Here is a 14,322-nt window from a genome sequence, read left to right on the forward strand (position 1 = left end):
GAGGAGGAGGAGGAGGAGGAAAATAGTCTAAGTTTGGCTCTGATAGAGAGCATTTCCTCCTTTACTTTAGTAGCTTCTATATTTGATATGTTAAATATAGGATTTTTAAAGTTAGCAAGATACAGGAAATATGCATTTCTTAAAAGAGATTTGTAACAAGTCATACCTGAGTAAAAATATTATGTGTTTGGCTTAAGATCCACCTGGCGTCAGCATCAGGGGCTACTACGAGCTTCAAGGTTCCCACGTAAACATCAGAACAGAGTGTCCAGAAGTGCTGTTCTTGCAAGTTGTAAACTCCTTGTAACTGTTGCACCTGAAACACCAGGCAGACATCAGCATCTAGAACAAGCCGCCTCCCACCCAAATATGATTATGAAGGGAGACAGAAAGGTGGACTCAACCACCTACTTAGAAAGACAAATGCCTATGAAGTACTCAGTGTGTTCCAGGTGACCCTGAGACAGGTTAAGGTCAGAGAATGAATGAACACTTATCAGAAGTCAACACGTCAATCAGAACAGTACAGGCAAGCTATGGAGCTAGAAAAAAAGGATAAACTAGGCCATAGAAGTGAGGGGAGGGAAAAGGACGGAAATCAACACATGCTTGGAAATGAGAACTCATTACACAGAAAAAGCTCCTGGAGAAAAGATTAAGAGGCTAGAGGGACATTTGATCTGTCTGTCTGTCTGTCTATCATAAAGACACAATTTTGAATACAGACACAAAATGGACACATTTTTGTACATGGAAGAAACAGTTATTTTTCAGCTCCACAAACTCTGGTTCTGGCTCTTCGCCCTGTGCTCTGGATCTGGAGGTGAACACAGAGCTGAGAGAACAGACATGTCCTCTGCCACTGTCCTCAGCCATCTCAATGCTGCAGACGCTCTTCCACGCTCAGCCCCACGCCCTGAGAGCCCAACCCGGGCCCTGCACTTGCTGGCTAGCGCTCTACCCCGCTGGCTAGCGGTCTACCCCGATGGCTGGCACTCTACCCCGGAGCTACATCACCGGTTCTCATCAGTGCCCACCATTCCCAGTGGGCTACTTGGCTGGCATTCTCCCTAAATGCCTGTTTAGTACTTCAATTTTAATACATTTCAAACAGAATCTTACTTCGGAGTACACTTTCCTCCGTAGTCTCAGCCTCCGCAGCTGAGCATACCTCAACAGCATTCTATATAGCAACCTGTGAGCCAACACCCTTCCCCTTCACTAATGCAAGCCACCTCCAAAACTACACTCCAAATGTCTATTGCCTCCAGCTTGCTGCCAAGGACAGTCGTCTCAGGCAGCTTTTCCCAAAACGTGTTCTCCACCTAGGACAGTCACGTTACATAGGACAGTCATGTTAAAGCACAGGAATCACTGCGTTCCAGAGCTTCCCACTGAGTGGGAGGGATGGAGTCTGAGCCCTCTGAACATCTGGCCCCGCCTCCTCTCCAACCGTCCAATCACTTTCCCTTTATCATGCTGCAGTCACACAACCTGCTTTGCTGTTCTCCAGATACACTAAATTAGTTCCAGCCATAGCTGCCTCATATTAGCCGTTTTCTTTTTGCCTGGAACATTCTTCTCGGGGATTTGAGGATTTGTACATGGCTGGACACTTCTGGTCCTCAGGGTTTCCGTTTCCTTGGCTATGGCTTCCTTGCTGAGTCCAACAGCCGTCCACATCGACCTCACTCTCATTTCGTCTCTTACCGCATCCCTGACACTTGCTCACCACCAACAGCACCTAACATTGACTTTGTCCCAGCCAGGCTGTGAGCACCACCATGTCTTCAGTACTGTGCAAGAGAATCTGATACACAGTGGATGCCAGAAAGACAGAACAAATATAACATAACCAACAAAAACCATCCAGAAGGCTGGAGAGAAGGCTCTCGGTTAAGACCACTCGTAGCTCTTCAGAGAACTGGAGCTGAGTTCCCAGCACCCACATCAGGCAGCTCACAATTCCCTGTGACTCTAGCTCCGGGGGCTCTGACCTGTGCTCAACAGTACCCCCACACAGGTGGCATACATACATGGACACACACACACATACACATAAATAAAATACATATTTTTAATTACATTGATATAACAGTTTGATTGAGAATGGTCCCCAGAGGCTCATATATAGGTGTGTATAGGCCCATATAGATGAATGCTTAGTTACCAGAGAGTGTGTGATTGATTAGGAGATGAGGCCTTGTTGGAGGAGGTATGGCATTGTTGGAAGAAGGCTGTCTCTGGGGGTTGGCTTTGAGGTTTTAAACTGTGTGTGTGTGTCTGTCTGTCTGTCTGTCTGTCTGTACAGGATGTAGATCTCAACTACTGTTCCAGTGCTATGCCCACCTGCATGCCACCATGCTCCTTACTATAACAATAACAGACAATAACCCTGTGAAACAGGAAACAAGCCCCAGTTAAATAAACTCTTCATTTATAAGAGTCGCTTTCCTCACGGTGTTTCTTTACAGCAACAAAACACTGACTACGACGGCTGAATATAGACTCATTTCATCTGTTACCCATACTCTATGCTTTTAATAGCTCAATTTCTAGATGAAGACAGTGTATACATTTCCTTTAGTAAAGTTAAATATTTTCTAATGAATTCACTTGGACATATACAAATGACACTCATGGTCACCATGCAATCTTGAAAGAAAGATTAAATTATATTCACATGCTACCCAAATTTATGAAAGATGAAACCCTAACAGTTTGGAAAAAAAAAACATATAATCCAATGCTTTGTGCAACTTACCCTCTGATAGCACTGGGGAAGCGTATTTTCCAACGAGGGAGGAGTTCTTTGCATTAATATTCCAATAGACTCTCTTAAAAGTGGAATAACACTAAGGGGAGAAAAAACTTTAATAAGCCACATTTTAACAATCTTTGTGTGCAAGATGATAATATACTTCTTTAAAGAACAGAATACAATTATTTAGAATTTCAGGAAACAATAATCAACTGGTCTTTGTTCTACATTTCTCACAGAATCAGTAAGCTATTAAAGCAAAGGAGCCAGAGAGACTATGTCTATTAATATAGCTGTTGATCCATCTACTGTTCCTTAATCTAGTTATTTACCAGTCATAGTTCTAAAAAGTATGTGTGTGTGTGTCTGTACATGCATGCGCGTGTGTGTGTGTGTGTGTGTGTGTATGCACGCACGCGCGCATGTGTGTATGTACATGTGTGTTTGTGTGTGCATGCGCATACGTGTGTGTGTGTGTGTGTGTGTGTGTGTGTGTGCGCGCGTGTGTGGTGTATCCATGTGCCTGTGCTCTGGGTACCCAGAAGTATGGCGAGGGCTTCAGATCCTCTAGGCTGTGAGTTTTCAGTTATCTACTAAAGGAGCTGGGCACTACATCCTGGTCCTCTGCACGAGCAAGTGCTCATAACCATGGAGCCCATCCCCCAGCCCTGTACGCCACAGATTCATTCTTTAACATTGAGAGTAGGCCGTTTACTCCCACAGATGAGTGAGGGCACCTCTAGGAATGGAGTGCAAAGGCTGGCCCAGGAGATTGCCACCTAATGCTCGAATTACTGCTTTAGGCTATTTGGATGGTGGTGTACACAAGCTGTTAGCAGTCCAGTGGTTAGGGTGGTGGCTAGTGCAGTGACCACGGAATCCAGCTAGATACAAGATTCACGTAGAAGCCAATGTGCTCTCAGCTTTAACAGCCTGACATCAGAATACCTAAGGAAGGTCCATGGCTAAAGGTCTGCAGAGCTCTGCAGGTGATTCCAGGAAGCCCGAGGGTGACACTCTGCTCAGCTGTTGGCTATAGACTGAGGGGAGAGGTCAGAAACAGCTTCAGTGCCTTTCACAACTGAAGCCACTGTACACTTTTAGTCTTATGCAATCTCTAAATGTCAAATATAGAATCCTCTTGGGAACAGCTACAGGAGGGGACTTCGGGAATTCATGCCTGGGATCCCTCAGCACCTCACAGAAGAGTCAAAGTGGAACTGTGCCTTAAGGATTGATTCATGCTGTCTCTGAGACATGAGAAAAAGGAACACTAATGTGGACCAAAAGGAACAGGGGCTCACCATCACATTCACAACGGTGCCTAAAGGATTCGTGGCATCTTTGCCAGGTGAGAAGGAAGAGGAACTACTAATGCGTACTAATGCGGACCAAAAGGACAGGGCATTGGCTTGCTCACCATCATATTCCCAAGGAGGCCTAGTAAAGTGCTGGTCACCCAGTGTGCCCATGATAAGTGCTGGCTGAATGACTGAAAGATACAGATACCAGGCATTTTAGGATCTAGATCAAAGGAAAGGGTACAGAAAAAGAATTAGAAGTCTGTTTCCAACTTTTAAGTATAGACTGGTTCTTGACTAAAGAAGAATAGCAATGGGAACAAAGACAGAAGGAGAGCTAAACAGGCAGAAGCAACTGGTATCTTACAGTAGAGTGAGACACCATGACAGCCAGGTTGAGGGCAAGGCTAGATTACTAAAGGATGGAGGCAAGGTGGCAGTAAGGACGACAATTTCAACATGGACAGGAGTCAAAAACATTTGTTTAGTAAGATAGCAATAAGAACCAGGACTTACACATCACCTGTGACCCCTTCTTTTTTTTTTTTTTTTTTTTTTTTGGTTTTTCGAGACAGGGTTTCTCTGTGTAGCCCTGGCTGGCCTCAAACTCAGAAATCCGCCTGCCTCTGCCTCCCGAGTGCTGGGATTAAAGGCATGCGCCACCATGCCCAACCCCTGTGACTCCTTCTTAACCTGCTTAGCCTTTGTGTCTGTGAATGAAGTCGCTGCCCTGACACTTGTTACCTAGGCCATCTGCTCCACAGCCACAGTGATTGCCAGATCCTTCATCTGGATTACATTAGCCTCCTAAGTGTTCCTGGGATCTAATCTCACAGCCTTCATGTCCACTTGGTAGGCAGCTTCAAAGATGGCTCCCAAGCCCTGGAGATTCATGTTCCCATGTGTCTTTAGAGTGAAGTGAACTGTATGGGTTAGGCAGAGACCTAACAACTTAGCACTGGCAGGCACTGGGTTGGACAAGTGGTGAAGTGCTGTTTCCTGATCAGCTTCCATACTCTGGCCTCTGACCTAGCTNTCTCTCTCTCTCTCTCTCTCTCTCTCTCTCTCTCTCTCTCTCTCTCTCTCTCTCTCGCTGGCTCACAGCTGCCATACTGTGAGCTCCTGTATAAGAGGCCCATTGGGCAAGAGAAGAAGGGACACCTGCAGAGCAACCAGAATCCAGTCCATCAGACCCACTGCTCGAGGGAGTCCACAAGTGGCTTCTTCCTCAGCTTGACCCTGCAGTGACTGCGGCCTGGACTGACAACTTGATTGCTGCCTTGTGAGAACTCTGTCAGCCATGCCCACAGCCTCCTGAGCTACAGAGACTGAATGATAATAATGTATACTCGCTCCTAGGTTTCTGTGGGATCTGTGTTTGAATCTACAGAGCTTTCTATAGAGCTCTGAGGCTAACCCATGTAAAACAAGCACTGATCCTATCTGTTCCCTACTAAAGGCTGGGCCAAAGCTCTCCACTTCCTAAGGGATGAAATGTAAGCTCTCTAATGTGGTACTATTTGGGGGGTAGAGGAAGGAGGTCTCTAATCCCCTCTACCTTTCCTTCCTCTCAATCCCTGCTCCACAATTTTTCAGTTTTTCAAAAATGCTGTACTTGACCCTGTGCTGTTCATTTCTTTCAAGCTTTGGCTAATACTATAATCTCTGCCTAGAACATTCTTAAGTGGGCCTTTTGTTCCACTTCTAGCATTTCCTTAAACCTCAACTCTGCCTTCCTTTGGGGTATATTTCCTGATTACTAACTGTCCTCTGAATGATGAGATGTCCACTCTCTGCTCCTATAAAGCATGGATGATGTGGGGCGTGGGACTCAGACCTGCAATCCCCACACTCTAAGGCTCTGGCCAACATGGGATGGAGAAACACTGTCTCAAAAAAGAGGGGAAAAATTAATGGGATCTACAGAATTATTATATTGCAAAATCATCAAGTTGTTGTGTGTGTATGATATATATATATATATGTATATATATATCACATACATATTACATACACATACATACATAAATCATAATCCATAGAATACTTCTCAGTATATATATGTATACATGTTATTTATATGTGTGTATATATATATGTATATATGTATGTATATGTATATATGTATATATACTGAGTACTTTATGGATTATGACTTGTGTTTGTGTCCCCAGAATTTCAGTGTTTGATATATAAATGTTTATGGAACCTTATTTACAGCTAATTCCACTAAACATAATTAAAAAGAGTACATTTTAGGTCAGGACAACTTACTAACCCTTTTAGAACACATGAAATTATTAACAGAGAAAAAGCACTCGTGCAGACAGTAAAGGCTGAGAAAGTGAAACCCATGGGAACTGGAAAGGTATCTCCATTAGAACATGTGTCCCAGAAGGAAGAAAATACAAATACAAGGCCGTCCTACAAAACAACGCAGGCTGCTCCAGGCCTTCCGTAGGGCAGAGAAGGCTGGGAATGAAACCAACTAGAGAGGAAATAATGAGTTTGATAGTGAAGAATCCTGGCACCTACGCTGAAAAGCAACACTTGTTTCTATCTACTGTACACACTATTAAGAAATCGATGAAGACTTCTTGGGTAAAATAAAGGAGTCTGGCAAAGAAATGAAGTGGCTACAGTACATTTAATCCATACTTTTTGTTCTCTTCCGTAGGTCTTCATTTCTCAAGAAAAGGAAAGGGTGAGTCAGAAAAGGCTTTACCTACTTACAGGGGTAACCATTACCTTCCCTGTTTGGCTCTTCTAAGAAAACTGGATCGGCCAGTACATCCCAGCAAAACCCTGATTGCAGCACACAATATGCCGCATGGTTTTCCTAACAATGACCTGAATGGTGTCAGAATGTCAGCTGTGGTTGGGCACCCAACTGCTCTGGGAAACCGCCTGCTCACTCACAGAGGGAGATGCAATTCAGAACCAAGGTCATTTTCAAAGTCCATAAGATGTTTAAAAAAAAAAAAAAGTATGTAGCAATGCCAGCTTTTGCCATTTAAAATTGTGTTTAGCTCAGGAGTTTCTGCCCATATTTTTCTGATTAACTATCATAACGGGGAACCATAAAACGGATTTTAGCATGGCTCTATCTAGCCATAATGAAAGGATATGGAGGAAAAGACAAGCTTAGCAAATTCCTGACTGAGCTAAGAATTAGAGCTGCATCCAAACCCTACAGGGAAAGTTAAAGTAAGCATTTGGAAACAATTAGAGGCTGGCTTCTGGTTGACTAACTCCATTCTGGCTTTCACAATGGAACTCTCCTTTCCTATCATAACTGAAAAGAGATGATGACTCATTAGGCATGAATTTACCGTATTACAAAGTAATGGTTTCATTTTTCAAAAGCTGAACCTAATTCTATAATCATACAATAAACATGAAATTAATTTCAAAGCCTTTTAATAGGTTAAATGAGCAACATTTTCTCTTTGCTGAAAGTAATTTGCAATGAAAAATTCAAGTTTTACTTCAGATACAGCTTTTTGGGAAAGATTTCCACCACACTCCAAAAGTAAATTAAATAAACTAGCAGTAACTATAAATAAAGGAAACTAAGTATCAGGGTTGGTGAGATGACTCGGCCATTAAGAACACTCGCTGCTCATGCAGAATGAATAGAACCAGTTCCCAGCAGCCACATCCGCTAATAACTGCCTATAGTTGTAGTTCCAGGGGGATTTGATGCCCACTTCTGGGCTCCATGGACACTTACATAGATGTGCATATGCATACAGACACACTGACATACATATAAATAAAAACAATTTAGTGGGACTGGAGCAATGGCTCAGGTTAAGAGCACTTGGTGCTCCTGTAGAAGACCACACCAATTCCTAGCACTCACACTGCGGTTCACAACCCTCTCATGATAACTCTAGAGCATCAAATGCCTTCTTCTTGTCTCCTTGGGTACGAGGCATACACATAAAACATATACATACCCAAGTGTAGGCAAACACTCACACGCTTAAAAAAATAAAAATTGACATCTTTAAGCCTTTTAAAAACATATATACATTATGAAAACCTGAGGAGAACAATCATACTTATAAAAAACTTCAGAGTTTTTAAAGTAATTAAGTCTGAGAACAAATATCCAACAATAAATGAAACACAATGGTGTGGTAGTGCACACTTTTGATCTCAGTGCTTGGCAAGCAGAGGCAGGTGTATCTCTGAGTCCAAGGCCTGCCTGATCTACATAGTGAGACCCTGTCTCAGACAGACAGACAGACAGACAGACAGACAGACAGACAGACAGACAGGGAGAGAGGGAGGGGAAAATAAAGAGAGAAAAAGAGGAAAGGAAGGGGAGGGGAAGGGGGGGGAAGGAGAGGAAATGGAAGGGAGAGTATTGGATTCCCTGGAACTGGAGTTAGAGGTGTTGGGACCTCTGCAAGAACAGCAAGCCCTCTTACCTAATGAGCCCTCTCTCTAGCCACACGCAAAAGCTTTTAATGGACAAAAGAAGAGAAAGACATTCAGTCTCTAATAGGTAGGTACATTTAGACATGTGGTTGTATCTAAACAAATACAATCAACCCATGGTTATGGGTGATTACTATTAATCTAGAATTTTATAAACCCAGTAGAGAACAGATCCCTCAAAATGATCCCAACTGGAAATGTGGCTCATGTATAACTATACTAACCTCCTGGAACATGTGATCTAAATCAGTGCCCAGTACAGTGAGTGTTTCTTACCCAGTAATGAGTCAGTAACAGACACTATGGAACCCTTACAGTCATGAAGAGGTTTGTTCTTTTCCTTAAGTATCTGGGACATAGTTATAACACTTCATGTGTTTGCTTTTTGGAATGAAAAATATCAGCTTAGAACATCAAATTAGTAAAGTATAATATCTTTTGTTTATATAACACTTAATTGTTTTTAAAGTGATTTCATAAAAATTGTCTAATTTCATCCCTCACAACAGCCCAAAGTAACTCGGGATCACAGCATTTCAATTGAAGGCACAACTCTGGGGGTCACTGAGACCCAACTCTCCTTTTACATATGGAAAAACCAACTCAGAAAGGAGAAACAACTGTGGTTTGTTACAGCTGGGTAAGAGGTTGTTAGCGACCCAGAGCCAAGACTCAAGCATTGGAACTGCTTGAAGCTTCTCTTCACAGTTAGGTATCCTAGCATCAAGTTATACTCACTTTATCCCCAGCCCCTGGCATAGTGATCGGAACACAGGACACACTTAGCACCTATCTAATTACAGTGAATAGATAACACATTAATTGAATGAATAACACATTGAATGTATTATCCATTAAAGATCCAAATGCGGGCTGGGGAGATGATTCAGTGAGTAAAGCAGATGACATGCAAGTGTGAGGACTTTTGTTTGAATCACCAGAAACCACACAGAGTACATCTGTAGCACCAGTGAACCTGAGACAAGATGGGAGGCGGAGACAGGAGAGTCTCCAGAAGCTTGTGGGACAGCTGGTGTGCAATGTTCAGGGGCGAACAACAAAGACACCCAAGCCCAAACAAGCTGAAAGGCAAGGATCAATATAGGAGGTTGCTCTCTGACCCTCATATGCATGTACAGTAGTGTTCCCCTGCCTTTATACATATCACACACACATAGACACATACATCATACGTAAACATATGCAAGACAGACACACGAGATTAAAAAAAAGTCAGTTGGTAGTGGGGATTACTTGGAATACAGGATATCTTTTATTTATATGACACTGAACTCTTTAAAATAAGAGTCAAGTGCCCCAATTCTGCAGTTCTCACAAAAAGAACCTCTAATAACAGAGAGGCAACTGGCATTTTATTCTGTGCTTACACACAGTGAGAAACAATTCTACTTAGATGGTCAGCACTTTCAGATCTTTTACATTCAATTTATTGTCTTTGTTTTGGTTTGTGTATCGGAAACAGTCTCAAGTAGTGAAGGGTGCCCTGGGAATCCTTATGCGGCTGAGAATGACCCCGAACAGGATCCCACTAGTCTCTCCACCTCCTAAAAATTGAGATTACAATGTCCAGCTTCAACTTGTTATGTTATTTTAAAAAGTTGGGTTTATTTTAGACTTACTTATCTTATTTTTATGTGAATGTGTATTTTTCCTGCATGTATGCATGTGCACTACATTTCTGCTTGGTGCCCAGGGCTCTAAAAGGGTACCAGATCCCTTGGCTGTAAGCCACCATATGGAAACTAGAATGAAACCAGAGTCCTCTGAAACAGCAACAAGTGCTCTTAACTAGTGAGCCAGCTCTACAGACCCTACCTGGTTCTCCTAATAAAATAGGTTTCCTTCATTTTACTGAATAAGAAACTAAGAGTCATGTCATCAAATCATCAATATAATTAAAAGGAAATCTAAAAATGCAAAGAGACAACACAATCAATAAAAGAAACAAAAAGGCACATAGCTTTACAAGAAGAGGTAAGAATAAATTCCAACTATATGTGTTAAACATCAGGAGACAAATATATTGAAACGAGTGAAACCCAAAGGCACCCGGTCAATGCCAACAAGTAATGGCTCCCCTCTGGCTCTCCCTTCCATTTGGTCAGGAGCTCACTGGAGTCAGTTAACAGGAAAAAGAGCACACCACAGTAGTAGGGAATGCAAATCTCAAAGGAGTTGCTGTCAAGCTTCCCAACAGCCTTCTTTTGTAGGCAAGGCAGACCATTAACAATGTCCTAATTGGCAGGTTCAAACCCATTTGAATAGCACACAACAAATTACAAGGCAGTTATAATCACTTCTACTTCAAAGATGAAAAACTGTGAGAGGCAAAGTAGATTGTTAAGGTCACTGTCAATAGGAAAGGATTGAGGCAGGCCCCACATGAAGTGCTCTTAATGGGTCTGAGATACTATCTGGAACGGAGTCATAGAGATGGCTTTCGAGTTGGCACCTACAGAAAAGACATTGACTTTCAGATGCCTGTGAGGCCTGGACTACTGGAAGAAATGAAGCAGCTTGGAGGCCTTGAAGAGCAGAAGACACCCAGAGGACCGAAGACTGTGGCAGTAATAGCAATGAGGGACATCCTCACACCTCGAAACTGATCAGAAAATGACCTTTGACCCTCAACTGCTCGGTGCCGACTTGAGAGACTGCACGTTTGCTAGAAGTAAGGCTCACATACGAAGTCAGAAGCAAAGCAATCTATGTTTAATTCTCCCGAGTGTGTGTGACAGAGAACCTCGAGGTGGGTTTCTAACTGGTGTACCTCACTGGATGCTGGGTCCCAGAAATGCTGAGGGGTTGCGGACATGCAAACGAAACCATGTTTTTAAAGGACTAATTAAGCAAAAGAACAAAGTAAGCTTGATGCAGACTGCACCGAGCAGCAGAGACTCTTAAGCTGCACATAGATGAGTAAAAAACCATTAAAACTGAAGACCTAAAGGCCATCCTTTGCTTCTTGCAGCAAGTAAAGGAAGACCATGCTTCCCACCTTTTAAACTGTGTTTATTTTCAAAGGCTAAAACTATTGACGATTCTCTAGTCAAAGAGACATCAAGGAGCCACCAAGATCCTCAGAAGGTAAAGGCATTTTGCTTGCAAGCCTGGTGAAATAAGTCTGATTTCTGATACCAACATAAAAACTGTTTTCACAGAGTTTTCATCTGACCGCCACATTCACACAGTGGTACACATACTTCACATACTACACAAATGTACAAAAATAATATTAAAATGTATAGAAAGAGATGATACTAAAATGTAAAGTCTCATTTCAAATATCTTCCCTTCTGTCTTCCTAGGGTAGCTATATTTACTTGGTTTGTGGTTTTTTTTCCCCTTCAGTGTTTCTTTTCACAAAATATGTAGATATTTTCTTTTTCATATAAATGACTGCAGAGCTCTTATAGAATGTATGCTATACATCTCTCATGGAAATAGTGCTTTTTAGGGACTATCTGGTTCTCAGAAGGCTGTATCTTGGAAACCATACCACATCACCAGACACCATCCATGTTCTTTTTTAGAGCTCCCTTGCACACAGCTTCCTTACTGACGAATAGTGGTGCAATTTCCAATATTTTGCTTAGAAACAAACAGCCACAAGAATAATCTCATGAGTATATCTTTTTATGTTTTTGCCAACTTATCTGTGGGATCTGTCTTTAGGTGGAGAACTGGTTGTTCACAAATGCCAGTATCTTAACATTTCTCTCTACAGAGACAATTCTTATTCCTATCGTCAGTATATTAAAAGGCCTACTCTGCCCATATTGTTACTACAAGATTGGAAATGTATCCTGATCAGTAAGACATGCTGTTTTATTGCAGTTTGAATCTGCCTTTGTTGTGGTTATTGTTGCTGTTTTATGAGTGAGACTGAACTACTTTTATAAGTCATTTGTAAGCTGAGGAGGTAGGTCACTGTCTATAGGGCAAGCCTTAGACCTGAGTTCAATTCCCAGGTCCTGAACAATAAAAGGCAGATGTAATGGTGCACACCTGCAGCTCCAAGGCCAAGGAGGCAGAGACAGACATATTTCTGGGGAGCTTGCAGGACAGTTGGTTTAGCCTATCCAGACATGTGTCTAAGAAAAAACAGGGTTGCCAACTACCCTTGCACATGCAAGGGTACATATGTACATGCATCCAAACTCACATGAATGTTATACACATGAATATGTGTATAGACATATCATTTGTAGCATATCTTTTCTGTGAACTAAATAAACTTATATTTCTGCCTATTTTTCCATTCTGTTAGTCTTTTACAGTTTTGTTCTGGCATACTGGAGATTAAACCCAGGGCCTCATATTTATGAAGCAAGTACTCTACCACTGAGCTACATGGCTTCTAGTTTAACTTTGACTCTTAGAGGCTGTCTCTGTACTAGTCATATTTATCTAAGTTGATTACGCCTTTTGAACTTCCTTTTATGCTTTTCCCTATGCCAAATTCTTATTTATTAATTTTATTACATATAATTTATTTATTCTGAGTGCATGTGTGTGGTTGCCCAGGTGTCACAAAGTGTACATGGTGGTCACAGGACAACTTATACGAGTTGGTTTTCTTCTTTCACCAGGTCCTCAAGCTTGGTGGGGAAGAGCCTTTTCCAGCTGAGCATCTTGTCCGCCATCCCCCATAGGGCTTACCTCATCCACCATTTCCTTCTCAGTTTGCGTCACAGCCATCACTAGTACTCTCATGCGGCTAAGTCACTCAGCCATGGCTTCTTATTATTGAAAGGCATCTTTTACCCCTGATCAATGATACTGCACTTCCACAGAAAATGCATCTGTTTCTGGACTCACTGGTCTGAAGCCCAAGTCAATCTGCTTTTTCAGGCACATCACTTTTAGTTATAAAGACTACAGGTTTCCTTGTTTTCCCTTACCTACCTTACAATCAATTTTTATTAACTCTTCTCCAGAGACGGAAGGAAGGAAGGAAGGAAGGAAGGAAGGAAGGAAGGAAGGAAGGAAGGAAGGAAGGAAGGAAGGAAGGAAGGGAGGGAAGGGGGAAAGGGAGGAAAGAAGCAACTAAGGGCCATTGTATTTGTCCAAATGTCTCTTTGGCATCTCTGGCACTGATCTCATGGTTTTCTCTCTCCATTGTTTAATATGACAAATAATATGCATAAACTCTGTAATACTTACTGAATTATCTTTGCACTCTTAGAATGAACACAAATTGTACATGATTTCCAGAGGACTTTTTGAAAATAGCACTGAATGTTCTAAATTATAATAAATCTGCAACTGAATAAATATCAGAGAATTCATAACTCCTGTAGCTTGAAAATCATTTTACAAACTACAAAGCCTCCAGGGATGGATTTGCCCATCATTTCTGGTGGTTTTGACAAACACTGATGCCATTCCATCGATTTATTTTAGGGAACCAGAATCACACCACTGTGTAACAAGAAAACATCTGGAGACAGTGCACACCCTGCACAAGAACACTCAGTGGAAGACAGAAAGCAGCCCGAGAGCCCAAGGAAGCACTTGGGACCTGCACTGCACTTTTCTGCTCTTTCACCTACTCAGCCATTCACCAGCCACTCATCCTCACTGACAAACCCTAGCTCTTTTCTAAGTGTGGGGCTGGACATTTAGAAAACAGAAGCTGCCAGGCGTGGTGGCGCACACCTTTAATCCCAGCACTCGGGAGGCAGAGGTAGGCGGATTTCTGAGTTTGAGGCCAGCCTGGTCTACAAAGTGAGTTCCAGGGCAGCCAGGGCTACACAGAGAAACCCTGTCTCGAAAAACCAAAAAAAA

At 42.3% G+C, this 14,322-nt stretch overlaps 1 protein-coding gene across 1 annotated transcript in view; it reads right to left on the bottom strand.

Moving 5' to 3' along the window:
- The window catches only part of Slc30a7 (solute carrier family 30 member 7), a 66,185-nt gene that overhangs the window by 9,546 nt on the left and 42,317 nt on the right, over positions 1 to 14,322 (bottom strand). The window contains exons 9-10 of the mRNA XM_021195893.2: positions 2,765 to 2,855; positions 167 to 316 (exon numbers count right to left, since the gene is read on the bottom strand). Of these exons, the coding sequence (XP_021051552.1) occupies positions 167 to 316; positions 2,765 to 2,855 (241 nt within the window). The remainder of the gene's footprint in view (positions 1 to 166; positions 317 to 2,764; positions 2,856 to 14,322) is intronic.

Source organism: Mus pahari, chromosome 4, assembly GCF_900095145.1.
Source record: "Mus pahari chromosome 4, PAHARI_EIJ_v1.1, whole genome shotgun sequence".
Lineage (NCBI taxonomy): Eukaryota > Metazoa > Chordata > Mammalia > Rodentia > Muridae > Mus > Mus pahari.